Raw genomic sequence first — 17,795 nt, 5'->3', positions numbered from 1 at the left:
GAATGCCTCACACAAGAACACCCGGTCAACAATACAATTACTCACTCACAACACACACGGCCTAGAATCGTGTCCGCCACAACCACCCTCGTTTATCTCCACCATCTCCACCATATTTATGCACCATCATCGCCATCGCAAGCATCACCATCACGGGCTAATGGTGACAGCAGGGTCACGCGTGTAACTGAGCGAGCCATCCAGCGACATCACCGCGGTGCAGCCCGAGACAAGCGCCTCGCATCGCGCTTGAATGACAACCTGCGATCGCCCGGTGCCAATGGCTGCAATGCCTTCCTGCGCCACGACGGCCGTGATTGCCAGCTCAACGGTCGCATCGTCGTGGTAGCCCTTGCGCGGCCCAATCTGAGTCCGCGATCCCGCCGTGATGGCCACCTTGAACGTGCGCGACATCTGCGCCACGCCAAAGCTCACAACGCGCTCATCCGCAAGGAAGTAGGCGGGGCTGGTTGCCGTACCGTTGCGCACGGCCACAGTCACCTCCGTTGGGCTGGCGTACACGTAGGAGGTGTTGCTCATGTTGCGTACAAGCTCAATCGCAATCTCCACGCTGTCCTCCGACACGTAGTACGTGCGCGCGCTGAAGCTGAACACCCCGGCGCTGGCCAAATACAGCAGCCGGGTGTCGCTTGGCTCGCTCTGCACGCCGTCCGCAATGACGGTGATGTTGGCTGGGCCAAGGTAGGGCGCCGCATCGCACTCAAGCGCCGTGTCGTTGAGCACCACTACGTTGCCACAGGGCCGCCCAGCCACAAACGCCTCGACATCGGGACCCTCGCCGCTCACGGTGCTCGGGCCGAACCACCGGCCAAAGATGGTCACCCGCTCAGCCTCCTCGCTAAAGGTGGCGTTGGGCGAAACGCCGCTGACAACCGGAGTGCCCAACACGCGGACTCGTTCGCTCGACATGCCACTTGCGCCATCCACCACCACCGTCACTTGGGGTTCGCTGCCAGCGATGCCTGTCACATTCGGCATCGTGCACACCACCACGCTGGCAGTTGCATTTGCGACGATGCCGTCACTGCTGGCGTTGTTGCTGGTGTTGTTGGTATCGGCGTTGTGCAAGGCAACGACTCGCGGGTGCAGGCACTCATCTTTCCCAACGTACACTGCCAGTGGCGGTGCAAGCCAGTTGGCCGTCTCCTGCGCCGCGTCGCCGTATGCGGGCAAGCCGGCATCCAGGGATGGCGGGAAGGGGTCCACGGGAAGCAGTGCCGCATCAGACAGCGGCAAGAAGGTTGGCAGGCCAAAGTTGTGGCCCTCAATGGTCAGGCTCGTGCCGCCTTGCTCGGTGACAGCGAGGGGGCGAACTCGCGTGATGACCGGCGCCGGCAGGTACTCGAAGCCGGACGCCAGAACACCGCTCACGCTGCCGTTGTCCGCGATGACGCGCACGTCCACCAGGACAGGCACAGTGCTGTTCAGAACAGCAGCATCCGCAACCGGGACGGTGGCTTGTAGTGCAGTGTCGTTGAGCACCAGGACGTCGTGCGCGTACGCGGCCCACATGCCGGCCGCGAAGTTGCGCGCCTCGAAGCGCACGCTGATGGGCAGCTGCGCCGACGGGTGGTACGGCGACAGGCGTCGGAGGTCGAGCTGCGCAAAGTCCTGGCCGCGAATAATCACGCGCGCACCGCCCTGCAACGCTCCCTGTCTTGGCGCGACTTCCGCCACCTGGGGTGCCCGGTAGTTGCGGAAGGCCGCTGCCTGCAGCGAGGCAGCCACGACCTTGTTCCCGGGCATGGCGTTGTCGCGGATGAACTGCTGGGTGATGTTGAGCTGCGATGTGGCCTCGGCTGTGGCCAGGTGCTCTGTGCGGCGAAGTGCGACCAGCGCTTGCTCCCCAACGGCGACAGTGAGCACGCGTGAGAGGTTGAAGGTGCTCAGCACGGCGCCGTCAAGGGTCACGGCCGTTCCCACTGCGTCTATCTCGCCGCCCGCGTTCTCGGCCGCTCTCGACCACAGAGTGCCGGCGCCGACGGAGAGCGAGGACGCGTTCACGGGTTCATCAAACGTCAGTGTGAGCACGGTGGTCACCATGTCCAGCTCAAGGCCGACGAGGTTCGGCGGTGTGACGTCCGAAGCAAAGGCGCTCGCGCGCAGCGTCCTTGTGGCAGACAGGGCATTGCTTTCCATGTCGGCCGCAAGCATCGGCAGCACGCGCATCCATGTCGTGGACAGCGAGTCGGCAAACATGGCACTTGCCTGCAACATGGTTGTCTCAAGCGCGCTCAGCTGCACGGTGACGACGTCGTCATCCCCCGTCGGCAGCTCATCTCCCCCGAAGCTCAGGCGCGGCAGCACCAGCGTATCTGGTGGTGACTGCAGCCCAAGACGTGCCGACTTCACGGCAACGTCCTCGAGATCCAAGCCAAGCTGCAGCGACGCAGCGCTGCCGCTGTTGTCGCCAGCGGCAAGCACAATCGCCGACCGGTTGATGCTGCTCACGTTCACAACCTCATCAAAGGTGATGGTCAGGAGAGCCGCGTCCATGTCCAGCGTGAATTCAAGGACCTGTGGGCCTTGTTCATCGGCAACCACGAGCTGGACGGGGAACTGCTCAAAGTCCCGCACAGCATTGCTTGGGTTCTGCCGCATGTCCTGCGCTACACCCTGCTCCAGTGACACGTACGAGGGGCGTTGTGTTGCGGCCAGCTCTGGCACGCGCTGCAGCGTCACGATGTCTTCATATGTCAGGTGGAATGCGATGGCCGTGCCGGCCGTGTGTGCGGCTGCCGCTGCTGCCACTGATAGGGAGTCGCTCCCGAAAGCAGCAGCGGAGGTCAGGAACGCGGACGTGTCCACCGTGACCACGGTAGCGTTGCTCAGTGCCAGGGAGACGTGGAATGGATGCACGGTTGGCAGCCCGTTGAAGAGTCGCACCCTGGTGCTGTCCACCGCGGACAGGCGCACGGCCTCTGAGAATGTCAGCACAAGCGTGCGCGTCTCCATGTCGAGGCTGGATCGAAGCAGACTCGGCGTGGTTCCGTCCGGCCTGTACTTGGCAACAGCCAAGGGCCCTTGCACGCCGGCATCGTTTTCCGCCATGTCCGCAACGAAGCCCGGGTACATGGCGACGTTACAGTTTTCACTGGAGGTGCACAGGTCATCCAGCGCCTTGATGCGGTTGAGATCGTGTGCGCCAAGGCGAATCACCACAATGTAGTCACTCGGCAGAGCAGGGTGGGCGGTGAAAGACGTGTTCGTCACCAACCGACCGGCCGTTGTAACGCTCAGTACGGCCTCCGCCAGGTACGAAGCGTCAACAACACCAGCGGTGCTGTTTGCTGCTGCTGCTGCGGCGACGCTGCTGCTCGTCAGATTGACTGCGGCGCCATTGTTACCGGCGACGCCCAGACGAACCATGTCCAGGTCGCGCTTGCGCACGACTTCATCAAAGGTGAGCAGCAGCACGCCCCCGTCCACGTCCAGCTCCGCCTGCAACAGGACTGGTGCATGTGCGTCGGCCACAAAGGCGGCTGGCTGAATGTTGTCCGTGTGGGCAACGGGCACAATGCCGAGGTTGCCCGTATCGCGCGCCACGCCTGCGGTCATGGCGATGGTCGTGGTAAGAGCAGAGGTTGCCACGTCATCCAGCGCCTGCAGCTGCACGGCATCGGCAAAGCTGATGCTGATGTTCACCTCGGGCGTGAGCAGTGGCCTGCCTTGCAGCAGAGTTTCGCTGCTGCTCAGCGCAACGCTGGCAGTTGTGCTGTTGCCTGTGTGCTGCCCAGCCAGTGACACGAGCTCTGGCTTCACCGTCTCAATCTGCACAGCCTCATCAAACGTCAAGGCCAGCAGCAGCTGGTCCATGTCCAGCGCGTACGACAGGAGGCGGGCTGGCGTCGTGTCAGGCGTGTACGTGTGCACAGAGAGCGAGGAGAAGATGTCCACGTTGTTACGGATGGGGACGGCAGAGTTTGGTTCCGCGGCAAGGTCGGCAAAGGCCAGCTCGGAGTGCACCAGCCACGTGTCGGCCTGTGACGTCGCAACCCACGCGTTTTCCTTGAGGGCGTTTGCGTCTGCACGAGACAGATGCAGCACAAGGACGTCAGAGTCGTTCCGGGGTGCAATGTCCAGCAGCGCGCTGCCCTGAGTCAGGTTGTACCAGTTGCTGCCGCGGAAGAAGTCTTGCAAGCGGACCTGGTCCGCACGCAGGCTGGAGGCGTCCACCGTCTCAGAGAAGTACATGGTGAGCGTGAGCGCGTTCATGTCCAGGTCGAAGCGCTCCATCTTTGGAGACGTGACGTCAGGGAGCACGTCCAAGGCACGGAATGCGGCCGGACGATCAAGGCCCACGGATGGGTTGCCCCGCATGTCGCGCGCAGCCTCGGCGTCAAGGCTGACAAAGCAGCGCGACGCGCCTCGGCAAATCTGCTTCCGCTTCAGCTCATTCATCACCTCGTGGGGGAGGGTGAGGGTGAGCATGGGCGAGTTTGTGTCCTTGTCCCAGGTTGAGCCCGCCAGAGTGGTGAGCGCGGGAGCTGCCGTGTTGCTTGACTCCGGCGGTGTCGGTACAAACAGATGCACGCGGGACACGTTGAGCGTGTTGGCGCGGACCGTCTCGTCAAAGTAGAGGCGCACCCGCGCAGCGTCCATGTCAACATCGAACCACTCGAGCTGGGGCAGCACCGTGTCCTCGGTGAAGTTGTCGGCAAGGCGCGCCGCAGAGCGGGTGATTGGCTCACACAGGTTTGCGGCGGTGTCGCTGACAAAGGCGTCGTTCATCACGAGGCGCGTGGTGTTGAGGGAGACGGCCGTGCCCTCGAGAACACGGAGCTGGTTGGCGACCTCCCGCCCGAGCGCCAGTGTGAAGGCCGGCCGGTACACGCCAAAGCCAGCCTGGTCCGTGGCGCTGAGGTCGAGAACGCGGGTGAAGGCGGCAGCGGATCCGTTCAGGCTCGCGGGGCCAGTCAGCCCCAGGGAGACGCAGGGCGCCTGCCCAAAGTTGACGCGCACGGGTTGGATGCATGCCTCGCCGGGTTGCACAGAGGTGAGGTTCACCGTCTCGTCAAACCACAGCGTGAGACGCAGCGCGGACATGTCCAGCTCAAACCGCAGCAGCTGTGGGCTGACTGTGTCTGGGACAAACGACGCCACCCTCAACGGACCACCGGCATCCTGGCTTGGCACGACGGCGTTGCCGTTCATGTCTTGGACGAACGCACTGGTCCAGGACAAGAAGCTGTTGTCCTGTTGTGTCAGGAGCAGCGGCTGGGCCTTGATCGTGTTGAGGTCGTCCCATGACAGAGCAATCTCCAGAGTGTCGCTGTCTTCGTAGCTGAGCAGCGATTCGCTCGTGAGCAACGGAAGCTCGACAACCGCACCAGCGGCGCTGCTGCTGTTACCGTCGTTGTGCAAGCGAAGGGCGCTGCCGGCAAGCGTGGACGCGTTAACCACCTCATAAAACCGAACCGTGATCACGCCGCTGGACATGTTGGCTGCGGCCTCTAGCAAGATGGGGCGATGCATGTCCGCTGTGAACTGGGACACCTGCAAGGCGAGCATAGGCGCTTCAATCGCATGCACAGGGTTGCCCGTCACATCGCTGAACGCACTCGAGGACAACGACACGAAAGTCGTCTCGCGCGAAACGCAGAAGCTCGGGTCTTGCACGATGGCGTTGAAATCCGACTGCGTGAGGTACAAGACAAAGACAAGCCCATCAGATGACCGTTGGGCCAGCGTGTCCGAGCTCAGCTGCAGGACTGCCGTGGTCGTGCCCGTGGAGGCAGAGGCAGAGGCAGACGCGTTGGCGCTGCTGAGGAGTGCGACGTGCTGCGGGCTAGCTGCGCGGGCCATCACCTCGTCAAATGTGAGGTACAGCACTCGCTGCGTAAGGTCCAGATCAAAGGAGAGGAGGCGAGGCGGTGTGGAATCGAGGGTGATGTTGGATGCCACGTGTCCAAAGATGGGCAACAGCTCGTTGCTCTGCGTGTCGGTGATGGGCTGACTGGTGGCGTTGGACAGACCGGCGGCGGAGAACGGCACCATGCTTGGGGAGACGTAAAACATGAGGGTGGAGTTGGTGGAGCGGGCCAGCGCTTCGCGCAGCTGCACCGCCCGAATGTCTGCGGTTCCAAGCGCGATGCTCATCTCCGAGCCATCCGTGGTGGTCTCGACCCTCGTGGCTGCATCTGCTTGGCCCAGCGTGTACTCCTGCCACGTGCGGCCAGACACGGCGGCAACGCCCTTGTGGAAACTGACGGCCCGCAGCGTGCAGCCGCGCACGCAGGCGTCGAGCAGTGGGGAAGGATATGCTGAAGCACAGTTTGCCCAGCACACCTGCACGGGCTCTGCCACGCTTGTGCAGCCATCCCTACACGCCGCGCTGTCTCCTCCGCTGAGGGAGCAGGCGAGCGTACAGTTTGTGTTGAGCTGCGGCTGGGCAGTGCTGCCGAAGTAGAACAGGTCATCCCAGACGGAGAAGAGGGCGTTGGTGGCGTTGCTCAGGGAACCAGCGGCAGGGAACCCAAGTTCAAACAGGTGTGGCGGGAAGGGAAGATCCTCAACAAGCGGCACCTCCGGGTTTTCGCCGTACAGGTGCGCGTACGTGGACGGGTGGATCCACTGCCACGCAGCCGCTGCCCACGCCGCCTCGGAGGCCGCCACCGCATCAGGGACAGGCCCGGCGTAGAGCGTGATGAGCGACGGGTCAAGGGAAGGCAGCAACATGGCCTCGGAGAACTTGAGGTACAAGCGGCCAGCGCCAAGGTCGAGCGTGTAGTGCTCGAGGTAGGGCGGCACGCGGTCGGCGACCACGCGGGCCGCCTGCAGCGCGTTCAGGCCGTTGACGCGGGGCTGTGGCGAGTTGCCATTCATGTCTTGCACAAGCGCAACCCCGTGCACCAACCACGCTGTGGCTCGGCCTGTGACGATGCGGCGAACTTGCAGTGCCTCGTGGTCCTGCTCCGAGAGAACAATGGTGATGTTTTGAACTGCAGCGCCGAGCGCGTCACTTGTCACCACCACGTTCGACCCTGCAGTGAGCGTGTACGCCTCAATGCTGCTGCTGCTGCTGCTGTTGTTGTTGCTGGAGGCGGTGACACTTGCGTCAGCCACGCGCTGCAGCGTGAGCTGGGTTGGGTCGAAGGATGTCTCATTCACAACCTCCTTGAAATGCACCTGCAGCGTGCCGTTGCCGTTGTGGAATGTCCAGAACCGAACCTGCGGCAAGGTTGCGTCTTCTAAGAAGACTGCCGCCTGCATTGCTGGCTCCACCGCCGCGCTTGGGTTGGGCGCTGCAGAGCGGTCCAGGATGAAGCCTGCCTCCATGAGAATGTACGACGTGGCTCGTGATGTGTACAAGCCCGTGTGTGCCTTGATTGCGTTGGCATCAAACAAGGAGAGGCGCACGACGACCTGCTTGCCGATGGTGGGATCGATCCGGGAGGTCGTCGTCAGGCGCACAGACTGTACCTGCGAGTGCGGCGCCAGCGATGACGTGCCGTTGCCGTTGACAAGCACAAGTGAGGTTACGTTGGCCGTTGTCGCGTTCACGGGCTCATCAAAGTTGAAGGTGAGCGCCAACTGGTCCATGTCCACCATAAACGCGCGAAGCACGGGCGGTGCCGTTTCCGATTGCGCCGTAGTCACGGCGACTGTCTGCACGCCGTTGGTGTTACCAAACACATCGCGAATCGCCCCCGTGGAGGATGTTGGCGACGACCCAAGCGTGATGTTGACGTGGTCCAAACCAAACTCGAACAGGCCGGCCTCCTCGATGGCGTCTGCGTCCTGGTCCAGGAGCGCAAACGACACCACCTGCTGCGCGCGACCCCGTGGCCACCAGGGCTGGGTCGGGGACGTGGGGGCCGCACTTGCCCACAACTCTTGCTCGCTCGTCTCTAGCAGCTGGCCGCCGGTCAACGTGTACGTGCAGGACGCTGAGCAGGGTCCAGGGCTGCTCAGGGTCAGCTGTGTGAAGGTGAGCGTCGTGGCGTCGACGGGTTCGTCAAACCCCAGACGCACAACACGGTGCCCCAGCGGCACGCGCTGGCCCTCGTGCGGGGGAAGCGCGAGTGCAGACGTGCGCACGACAATGTCAAAGCTCAGCAACTCTGGGGGGCTCGTGTCCAGGATCAGGTCTGTCACTTGCAGCGCTGCCGCAGAGTCCACAGCACGCACGGCATTACCGGCCATGTCCACTGCCAAAAGGGAGGGGGCAAACAGCTGCGTGTCTGCGGCCTGCGATCCGAAGCGCGGGTGCCATGCCTTGAGCGCGTTGACGGCAGACGTACTGAGCACAATGCGCTGTGTGTTGCCGTTTCCTGTCGTGACGTTGACGGCGGCGCTCGGCGCGGCACTCAGCACCAGCGTGAGGTTGCTGCTGCCGTCCGTGAGACGCAGCGCAGACGTGTTGAGGGACAGCGCTGCACAGGGCTCGCTGAAGAACAGCGCCAGCTCGGCGCTCTGCCAGTCAAAGTCAAAGCGCAGCAGCGTTGGTGCAATGGTGTCGGGCACAAATGGGGCTGAAGCGGCCACAACCTCGGTGGCCACCGAATTGCCGGCCATGTCGCGGACTGCGCCAGAGAGCAGCAGCAGATGCGCGGTTGCAGCGTCGACGGCAAGTGTCTGTGCCAGCTTGATGGCATCCAAGTCCTCCTTGACAATCTCCACAAGCAGTTCCAAGCCGTTGTCCTGCACAAGCACGACGGAGGCCTTGAGCTGGTGGGCTGTGGCGTTCCCTGGAGACGGAGACAGCGCTGCCTGCTGCAGGGACGCCATGTCTGTGGGGTGGTCAGACTGCCGCACGAGCCACAGCAGGGTGGTGTTGGCCGTGGAGATGCGCACGGGCTCGTCGAAGCGAAGGGTCAGCAAGGCCGTTGTTTCCGTGAAGCTCATGTTGAGCGCTGCAGGCTGCGGTGCCGGGGCAACGACATCAAACGCGTACCGTGTCACCTGCATGGCGAACGCGTTGCTGACTGGCTGTGCGGGGTTGGCCGACGTATCGCGGACAAGCTGTGCGGCATGGGAGAGGAATGTCGTATTGGTCGCCGTTGCCAAGTCCTGGGCAAGCTTGATGGCGTGCATGTCAGGTGTGGAGAGCTGCACGGAGACGTGGCGAAGCAGGTCACCCGTCAGCACCGCAGCGGAGGCGGCGTTCGTCCCGCTCACTGCGGTGGTGAGCCGGAAGGCAATGTCGCTGCCGTGCTGCGGTGTGGCCGCTTGTGCCTCATTCTGCGAACCTTGCAGGACAATAGCGTTGAGGTCCAAGGTGTCAGCAAGCACGGGCTCGTCAAACTGCAGCTCCAGCTCGCCGCTGGTCATGTTCAAGTCAAAGGAGACCAGGGATGGCCCAACAACGTCCTCGGAGAAGAGCGCGTAAATGCCCGATGCCTGCACGGCGTTTCCGCTGCGATCCATGACTGCGCCATCTGCCAGCACGAGCTGGGCGCGGCCCGCACGCAGCGCGGCAACACACCACGGCGCTTTCAGGCGAGCGGCCGTGTCCGCGTCCACGGCTACCTCAACCAGCGTATCCATGAAGCTGGCAGTGGCTGGGGACGCGGCCTCAATCACATCCACGACGCGGCTGGCGTTGGTGGCGTCCACAATTGCCATATGCGACAAGCGCAGGCTGGTGACATTCATGGGCTCATCAAACCACACTTGCAGCACATTGCTGGTCAAGTTGACGTGCGCGAGCAGGACCCGTGGCGCAACAGCGTCCCCGCGGAAGCCCTGCAGTGGCACAGCGACGGTTGTGGCTGCCGGATCAGACGCGTTGAGGGCCAGCACATTTCCGGCAAAGTCTTGGATGGCTTCCTTGGTCAGCACGAGCTTGGAGGCGGACATGCCATCCAGGAGCTCTTGGTTGTGCTTCAGGCGGAGCATATCATCACGGGCGAGGACAATGCGGAACTGACGGAACAGCGTGTCCAGCATAACAACGTTGCAGGATGCCTGTGTACCATTGGTGGGAAACAGAACGTGGTCATACATGTACTGCAGCAGATGCTGTGGGTCCTGCAGCGAGGCAATGATGGCAGCATCGGCCCGGCTGCTCAACCCCAATGTGCCGTTCACCACAAACACGCTGTCCTCAAGATTCGTGTCCGTGCACGCAGTAGTGTTGCTTGCCAGCAGGGCGAGCGTGTCGGCCTGCAGCACGGTGGCAGAGAGTGGCGAGAGGGGGAGTTGCTCGCCAGTGCCAGCGCCCACCAGCGTGAATGCATGGCGTTGCAGCGACGCAATATTGACAGCCTCGTCAAATGTCACCTCCAGCGTTCCCGTGGACAGGTCGAGGTCAAAGGACAGGACCGTGGGCGACACGGTGTCTGCAGTGAAAGCGGATGGTTGGCCAAACGCCGCCGTGCCGGCGGCAGTGTTCTGCAGCACATTACGGTTCATGTCGGCAATGAACGCGCTGGAGATGGCGAGCGTTGTGTTTGTCTGCGTATCAGCGGCGCCAAGAATGGCGAGAACGTCACGCACGTCATCGGAAAGGACAAACGCCTGCAGCGTGCCGCTTGGCGTGAGTCGAACAGCGGGGTGAAGGTGGACGACCAGCGTCTCGCCAAAGTCCACCAGTCCAGCAAACGACGCGCGACCGGGCGCCTGCGCGGGCTGGCTGGAGATCATGCGCGTGGCCCAGGCCTCCAGCACCGGCGCCAGCTCAGATGGGCTCACGCCAAGCTTGTAGGCTGTGCGAGTAATGGCCCAGGCAATGGGAGCGGCGAAGCCGGCCTCAACGGACATCAGGGAGGATGCATTGACCGTCTCGTCAAATGTGAATGCCACGGTCGTTGTGGACATGTCTACGCTGTAGCTGACCAGGACAGGGCCAACCACGTCTGGCACAAACGTGTCTGCCGCAAACGCGTCGCTTGCAGAAACCGCTTGCACCTGGTTACCAAACATGTCCTCGAGGAGCCCTGGTGCCACCACAATCAGACTGGTGCCTTGCGCCGTGGCAATGCTGGTGATGTTCTTGAGCTCGTTTGCATCGTCGACGGTGAGTTGGACCGTCACCACGTGCCCGTTGCGTTGCTGTGTGCCGTGGAAGAAGAAGGCGGTAGCGGCGGTGGCATCTGCTGCGGTGCTGTCCAACGTGAACACGCGCTCTGCAGCGCTGCTGCCGACCAGGGCCAGCTGAGACAGGTTCATGGAGGTGCTTCGCATCGGCTCGGAGAACGTGAGCGTGAGCATGGTTTGTGTCATGTTGAGGTTAAAGCCAACGAGGGCGGGCGGCACGGCGTCCACGGTCAGGTTGGAGACCTGCAGTGTGCCGGCCTGCACAAGCGCGTTGCCCGCGGTGTCCGCAATGAACCCTGGCGTGATGCGCAACCAGGTGCTGTCGCTGTCACGTGCCACGGCATCGCTGAGCTGGATCGCGTTCAGCACAGACTCAGAGAATTGCAGCGTGAGCGACGTTGCGAGGAGCGCGCTGTCCCACGTGACATTTGGCGAACCCAACGCAACGACCTGTGCCATGGCTCCGCCGTCAGACGTCGTGTTGGCTGAAAGCAGGGCAACGCGGCTCGGGTCAAGCGTCTGCGCTGCGACCGTCTCCGAGAAATCGAGCGTGATCGTTTGCGCCACAAGGTCCACGTGGAATGACAGCACGCGCGGTGGCGTCTGGTCTGGCACGTACGTGGAGGCGGTGATCGGCACCGCCTCTCCAACGCCAACGACGGCGTTGCCAGCCATGTCATCCAGCAGTGCAGAGGTGAGCGCCATGGCGGTGAGGTTGAGGGATGAGGCCAGCGGGAAGGCCGCCTTGATGCGGTTGACATCGTCTTCGAGCAGGTGCACGGCAACGCGAAGCGCGTCGTGCTGAATGGACCGTGCCCCGGAAAGCTGAACGCGCTTCGTCGTTGCGTTGCTGCTGCCCGCCAGTGCCGGCAGCACAAACGAAACCTGACTGGCATCCACCGTCGTCACATTCGCCAGCTCGTCCACGTACAAGTACACGCGCTCGGCGTCCATGTCCAGCGCAAAGCCAACCAGTTGCGGTGGCGTGCTGTCTGCGGCAAAGGACTGCGCCTGAAGCCCCGAAGCTGCTTCCAGGGGCAGCACGGCATTGCCAAACATGTCCAACACCAGCGATGACGTGTGTGAGACAAAGGTGGATGCGGGATCGATTGCGAGGTTGACGTTGCGCTTGAGGTGGTCCATGTCTGCCCGGCTCAGGTTCAGCGTGAGCACAACGCCATTGCCGGAGGCAACGCGGGAGCTCCACACAACAGAGCCAACGAGCTCGGGTGCCAGGCCCCACACGTCATCCTCAGCGTACGGGCCGTACGCATCGCCGCTGGTCCAAAACGAAGCAAAGGTCACGCTTTCGCGCGAGTTTGGCCCCGTGCGCCCGTTGTGTGGGACAGACGACTGAGTCGCCGTCAGGAACGCGTCAGTGGACCGCGTGCCGCTGGCAGACTGCTGCGAGGCGGTTTGGCCCGTGTTGTCGGCAGAAACGACGCCGTGCTGGATGCCCTCGAGCTGCACATCGTAGCGGGGGAACCCGGTACCGCTCCGCAACTGCGTCACAGCCGCGTTTCCGAAGCTTGGCGCGCCGTTCTGGAACAGGTGTCCCTGAGACACGTTGAAAGACGCGCCGCCAGCGACGACCGTGAGCGAGATGTGCACCGTGTCGTCCCCGCGCCACTGAACAATGCGGGGGTTCACAGGCACCTGGAATGCGGTGTCGTCCATCACTTCAAACTTCAACACCGTGTCAGAAAACACGCCGCCGCCAAGGGAGACCGCAAACGTGAGCTCCAGCGGCTCCGACATGTCGTCGACGGCCTGAACGGTCGCAGCGGCTGGCGCGAGCGATCCTGCGCGAACGGCTTCACTAAAGGTGAATGTGATCTGATCGTTGGCAAGGTCGAGGTCAAAGGCCACCAGGGTCGGGCGGGTCACGTCCGGGGCAAAGTCTGTGACGGCAAACTCGTTTGTCTCTGAGGAAGGGTTGCGATGCACGTCCACGACAGCGCCAGCGGAGAGCGCGAGCGCGCAGTCGTCCACGCCGGTCTTGCAGAAGGAGCGCAGCTTGATCGCATTGAGCGTGTCGGTGTCGAACGCGGCCCGGATGTATCGCGATCGCCGCTCACTGCCAACCTGAACCAGGCTATTCAGGCGGACGGCGGCAAGCTCGTTGCTACTCGAAGCATTGGCAGCTGCCACAAAGGCCGCCGGTGCCACAAGTGACAGGTCTTGCAGGCGGACCAGCTTTGGCATGACGACCTCTTCGTAGACGAGTGTGAGGGAGCCTGTGCTGTTCAGGTCTAGCCAGGCCTCCAGCAACTGCGGCGGCCGCACGTCAGGTACGTAGGCGCTGAGCGGCGTCTCCACGCGGACCAGGACGTTGTTCGCGGCGTCCGCCAGTGTGTTTGAGACGAGCGACACCCACGTCATGTTCGCAACTGCGTTTGAGCCTTCTCCAAGAATGTAAGGCGAGAAGTCGAACACGGCTTTGATGGCATTCACATCGTCAATGTGCAGTGCCACAACCACACTGAGCGTGGTGGTGGGGCCGCTCATCGAGGCAGGCACGCTCACGGTGCTAAGCTCACTGAGGAACACGCGCACTTCCCCGCCACTCGTGTTGAACTGCACAAACGACACGCTGGTGACGTTGAAACCGTCTGCAAGGACAGGCTCGTTAAATGTCAACGCCAGCGTGTGGTTCGAGAGGTCCAGGATGGAGGAGGCGAGCTGCGGGCGGACCGTGTCTGGGACAAACGTGGCTGCACTCTGGTTGGCGATGGGGACGTTGCCGTTACCGGAGTGATCGACCAGCGTTCCCGCCAGCAGCTCGATGCGGGCCGACGCCGCGTCTTCGGCCAGGTTCAGGTCGAGCTGGAGCGCCGTCAAGTCCTGCAGTGACAGCGCGACCACCATCTGCGATCGCAGCTCGGCGTCGGCGTCCGCTGCCTGCGACGCAAAGCTCTGTGCGCCAAGCGTATGTCGCTGTCCACGCCCGTTGTGCAAGGTGATCTGTGACACGTTGGTCCACGCAGCCCTCACAGGCTCGTCGAAGGTGAGCTGGAGCGCAGCGCTGGTCAAGTTCAGCGCAAACGCCTGCAGGACAGGGCCGCTCACATCTGGCGCGTACGTGGACGGCACAAGCCCAGCGGCCGGTGCAACGGCCGGCGTCGGCAAGCCCTCTTGGTCAGTAACCAGCCCTGCGAGCGGGGCAAGGAAGGCGGTGCTCTGCACCAGCGCAACGTCATTCACGCGCAGCAGGTTCAGGTCGCGCAGACCCAAGACAGTGTCAACGACACGTGCGTCGGCAGAGCTGGTCACTACGACAGCGTTGCTCTGGCCAAGCGTGACTATGGCGCTCGGCGAACTGGGCGAGTCGTGGAAGCGAAGCGCCGCGGCGTCAAATGCGGTGTAGTCCACGGGCTCGTTGAAGGTCAGAGACAGCGCGCCGCTCGTCATGTTCAGCGCATACCTCACCAGCTGCGGCTCCACGCTATCCGAGACAAATGCGTTGGCCTGCACGCGCGGAACGTCGCTGCCGGCAGCAAGGATGGCGTTGCCCTGAAGGTCCTGCGCAAAGCCGCTGGAAAAGCCAATGTACGCGGTGCTCTGGTTCCGGAACACTGCCTCTGCAAGCTTGATGGCATCCAGGTCCGCGGCGCCAACATTCAGCATCACCACGGTGCTGTCGACGGCAGCGGGATCAACGGACGTGTTGGTCAAAGGGACGCTACCACCTGCCGTGATGGCAGCACTGCCAGCCACAAAGCCCTGGCTCGGGTCGAGGGAGGCCTGCATTGGCTCGTCAAACACCAGCTGCAGTTGGCGAGTGTTCATGTTGAAGTTGAACCAGAGCAGCCGCGGTGCGACGTGGTCCAAGGTGACGCTCGCGTTCACCTGCTGCGCGTCGTTTCCGTTGTCGGGCAAGAGCGCCGTGTCCAGAAACGTGCCAGCACGCAGGTCAACCACGACGCTGGCGAGGTCTGGCCCAAGCTTGAGCTTGAGCTCGTTCATGCGGGCTTGCGTGAGGGTGATTGACCCTGCCATGGATGCCTGTTGGGGAGCGCTCGGGTTGGACGCAACCACGTCCACGACGCTCGCATTGTTGAGTTGCACGGACTGACCCCTCGCGCGCAATGTGATGCCGTCGAGGGCAATGCGCGAGCGCTCGAAGCGCACGGGCTCATCGAAGCTCAAGAACAGCACCGCCGACGACAGGTTGAAGGCCCCAGACACAAGCAGCGGCGAAGTCGTGTCGCGGGCAAGCTCACGCAATGGAACATCGGCACGCTCTGCCACGTCATTGCCTGCCACATCTCTGACCATACCGCTGCCGAAGCTGACACTGGCGGCGACATCGGCGCCTATGCCCTTTGCTTTCAGCGCAAGCGTGTCCTGCAGCGACAGCTGCACAACCATCGTCTGCCCAACGCAACATGGGGCTTCCACCGTCGATGGTATCATCACGCTACTGCCAGGGCGTAGCTCGTGTGATGCCGGAGCGCCAGTCACGCTGTTGTTTGCTGTGTGCATGCTGATGAGTGTGGCATTCACGGACCCGAGGTCAATAATCTCGGAGAAGGTCAGGCTCAGCTCTGCCCGAGTTGCGCTCATGTCCAGTGCAAGCGTGTCCAGCTGCGGCGTGCGCGCGTCCGCGACAAAACCAACCCCATCACCGTCACTGCCCAGCTGTCGCGTGGCCACGTTGCCATTTGCAGCGCCGGCCATGGCATTGGCAACGGCAGCCATATCCAAGATTGCATTGTCAAGCAGCAGTGCAGCCAGCACCACGGGTTCTGTGTCCGACTCGCGCAGCAAGCCCGCGGGCTCCGTTGACGAGAGCGAAGCTGTGGGTGATCCGTACAAGCCCGTTTTGATGGCGGTGAGGTCAATGGATCCGAGGGACACATGCACGCGCGTGGTTGGAAGCCTGGCCGCAGGCACAAGGCTGCTGCTGAGCAAACCCCCAGCAACATCCGCATCGCCTGCTCCCAATCCAGACATCATTGCCGTTGTTAGCGGCACAAAGAAGTACGGGGGCGCCTGGCCAGCGAGGGCGGCGGAAGCCACGCTGCTCTGAGCACCTGCGATTGACAAGGCGCTCACGTTGAGCGTGGCTGCATCCACAGTTTCACTAAACTCCAGCGTCACGGTGCCGTTGTGAAGGTCAAGCTCAAACGACACCAACTCTGGCGGTGTTGTGTCTTGCGTGAATGCGGACGCAGCCATGGCATTGGACGCAGGCACGCCTTGTGACGGCTGCTGGTTCATGCCATGCACAAAGCCAGCTGCGAGGGACACCCAAGTGGTGGCCTGGGACACCATGAGCGCGTCTCGCGCCTTGATGGCATTCAAATCACCTGCCCGAAGCGTGACATTGACGGTGTAAGAAGCAGCGGGGTGGCCCAGGGGCACGTCGAGGGGCTGAACGAGGGTGTACCATGAAGCAACGTCCGATGCAATGGCGCTCATGTCCGCACCCGCTTGCACCGTGAGGGTTGCCGGCCCACGCGGGGTGCTTGTGTTGACAGGCGTGTCGAAGCGGAAGGAGAACGACCCCGCATCCAGGTTGGCAGTGAAGTGAAGCAGGCGCGGGTTGCGCGTATCCTCGACTACTAGCGCAGGCACGAGTCCCGCAACGGACAGCAGCGCATTTCCAACCACGTCGGAGGCAAAGGGGCTGGACGCCTGCACAGTGAAGTTTGTGGACAGCTGGACGGCAAAGGCCAGGCGATCCTCCTCCGTCAGTGAAATGCGCACGTGTCGGCGCCAGCCGGCGGAACCAAACACGCGCACATACTCCACGTCATTTCCGCTGGTCAGCTGAACCGTGTTGCCTGTGGTTGGAAACACAAACACCAGTGCCTCGCTCCTGATGCTCTCCAGCGGTACGGGCTCATCAAACGTGACTGTGACCGTGCCCACGTGCAGGTTGACCTCATTGACAGCGGCCAGGCTGGGACGATTCAGGTCTGGCACCACAACATCAAACAGCTGCAAGGCGCTGGGCTGTGCCTGGTTCCCAAAGGTGTCCTGAACCAGCTGCGCAGCAACAGAAAGCGTGAGGGCGGATGTGTTCAGTAGCGGCCCGTACCCGAGGAGGAAGTCCAGGTCCGCTTCGGCAAGCTGCAGCTGCAGCTGATCGCCGTCCAGCTGCCCTGCCGGGTAGAGCACAGACCCAGCTGCAACCACAGCAGCCGTCCTGTTGCCAAAGCGAAGCTGGGAAGCATCAAGCGTACCCACCGTGACGGCCTCGGAGAAGGAGAGCTGGAGAGTTTCGGCCGTCAGGTTGAGGGCTGCTGACACAAGCCGCGGCCCCGTTGTGTCCGGGACAAACGGCGTGGCGGGGATGAGAGGATCAAACTCCGCCATCGCGTTCCCGCTCATATCCGCCACAAAGGATGGAAACACCCTCAACCAGGCGTTGGTCGCCGTCTTCCACAGCGTCTGGCTGGCGAAGAGGCGAATTGCTTGCAGATCGTCGTACGTCAGCTGAACTGCAAGCTGCAGCCGCACATCATCGTGCACAACAACAGACCGGCATCCCGTGAGGTCGTAGGTTGCGGACCCCGCAGCCAGGCTCGTGGATACCTGTGCGCGCAATGTGCCCCCACTGCACGCTGCCGTGTCCACATCCACGGGCTCGTTGAATGTCAGAAGCAAGGTCTCGTTGTTCATGTTGATGGTGTATGACAGCATCTCTGGGCTTGTGGTGTCAGGAGTAAACACACCAATGGTCAGGTTGGTAACCGGCAGCGGATTCGCCGACATGTCTGTGATGCCTCCCTCAGCAACAACCACAATACACGAGGCAGGCGGCGCCTGCCCAGAGGCAACCACCA

At 62.7% G+C, this 17,795-nt stretch overlaps 1 protein-coding gene across 1 annotated transcript in view; it reads right to left on the bottom strand.

Annotated features, from left to right (window-relative positions):
• Positions 1-150: 150 nt before the first annotated feature.
• PTSG_00385 (uncharacterized protein) overlaps positions 151-17,795 on the bottom strand; it is a gene marked incomplete at its 3' end in the record, with an annotated part of 33,685 nt that continues 16,040 nt past the window's right edge. Inside the window, exons 10-11 of the mRNA XM_004998877.1 lie at positions 9,958-17,775; positions 151-9,930 (exon numbers count right to left, since the gene is read on the bottom strand). Of these exons, the coding sequence (XP_004998934.1) occupies positions 151-9,930; positions 9,958-17,775 (17,598 nt within the window). The remainder of the gene's footprint in view (positions 9,931-9,957; positions 17,776-17,795) is intronic.

This window comes from Salpingoeca rosetta (assembly GCF_000188695.1).
Source record: "Salpingoeca rosetta unplaced genomic scaffold supercont1.1, whole genome shotgun sequence".
NCBI classification, from domain to species: Eukaryota; class Choanoflagellata; order Craspedida; family Salpingoecidae; genus Salpingoeca; species Salpingoeca rosetta.
Note: the sequence above shows the minus strand (reverse complement) of the source record. Positions and strands in the feature narration are given on the sequence as shown.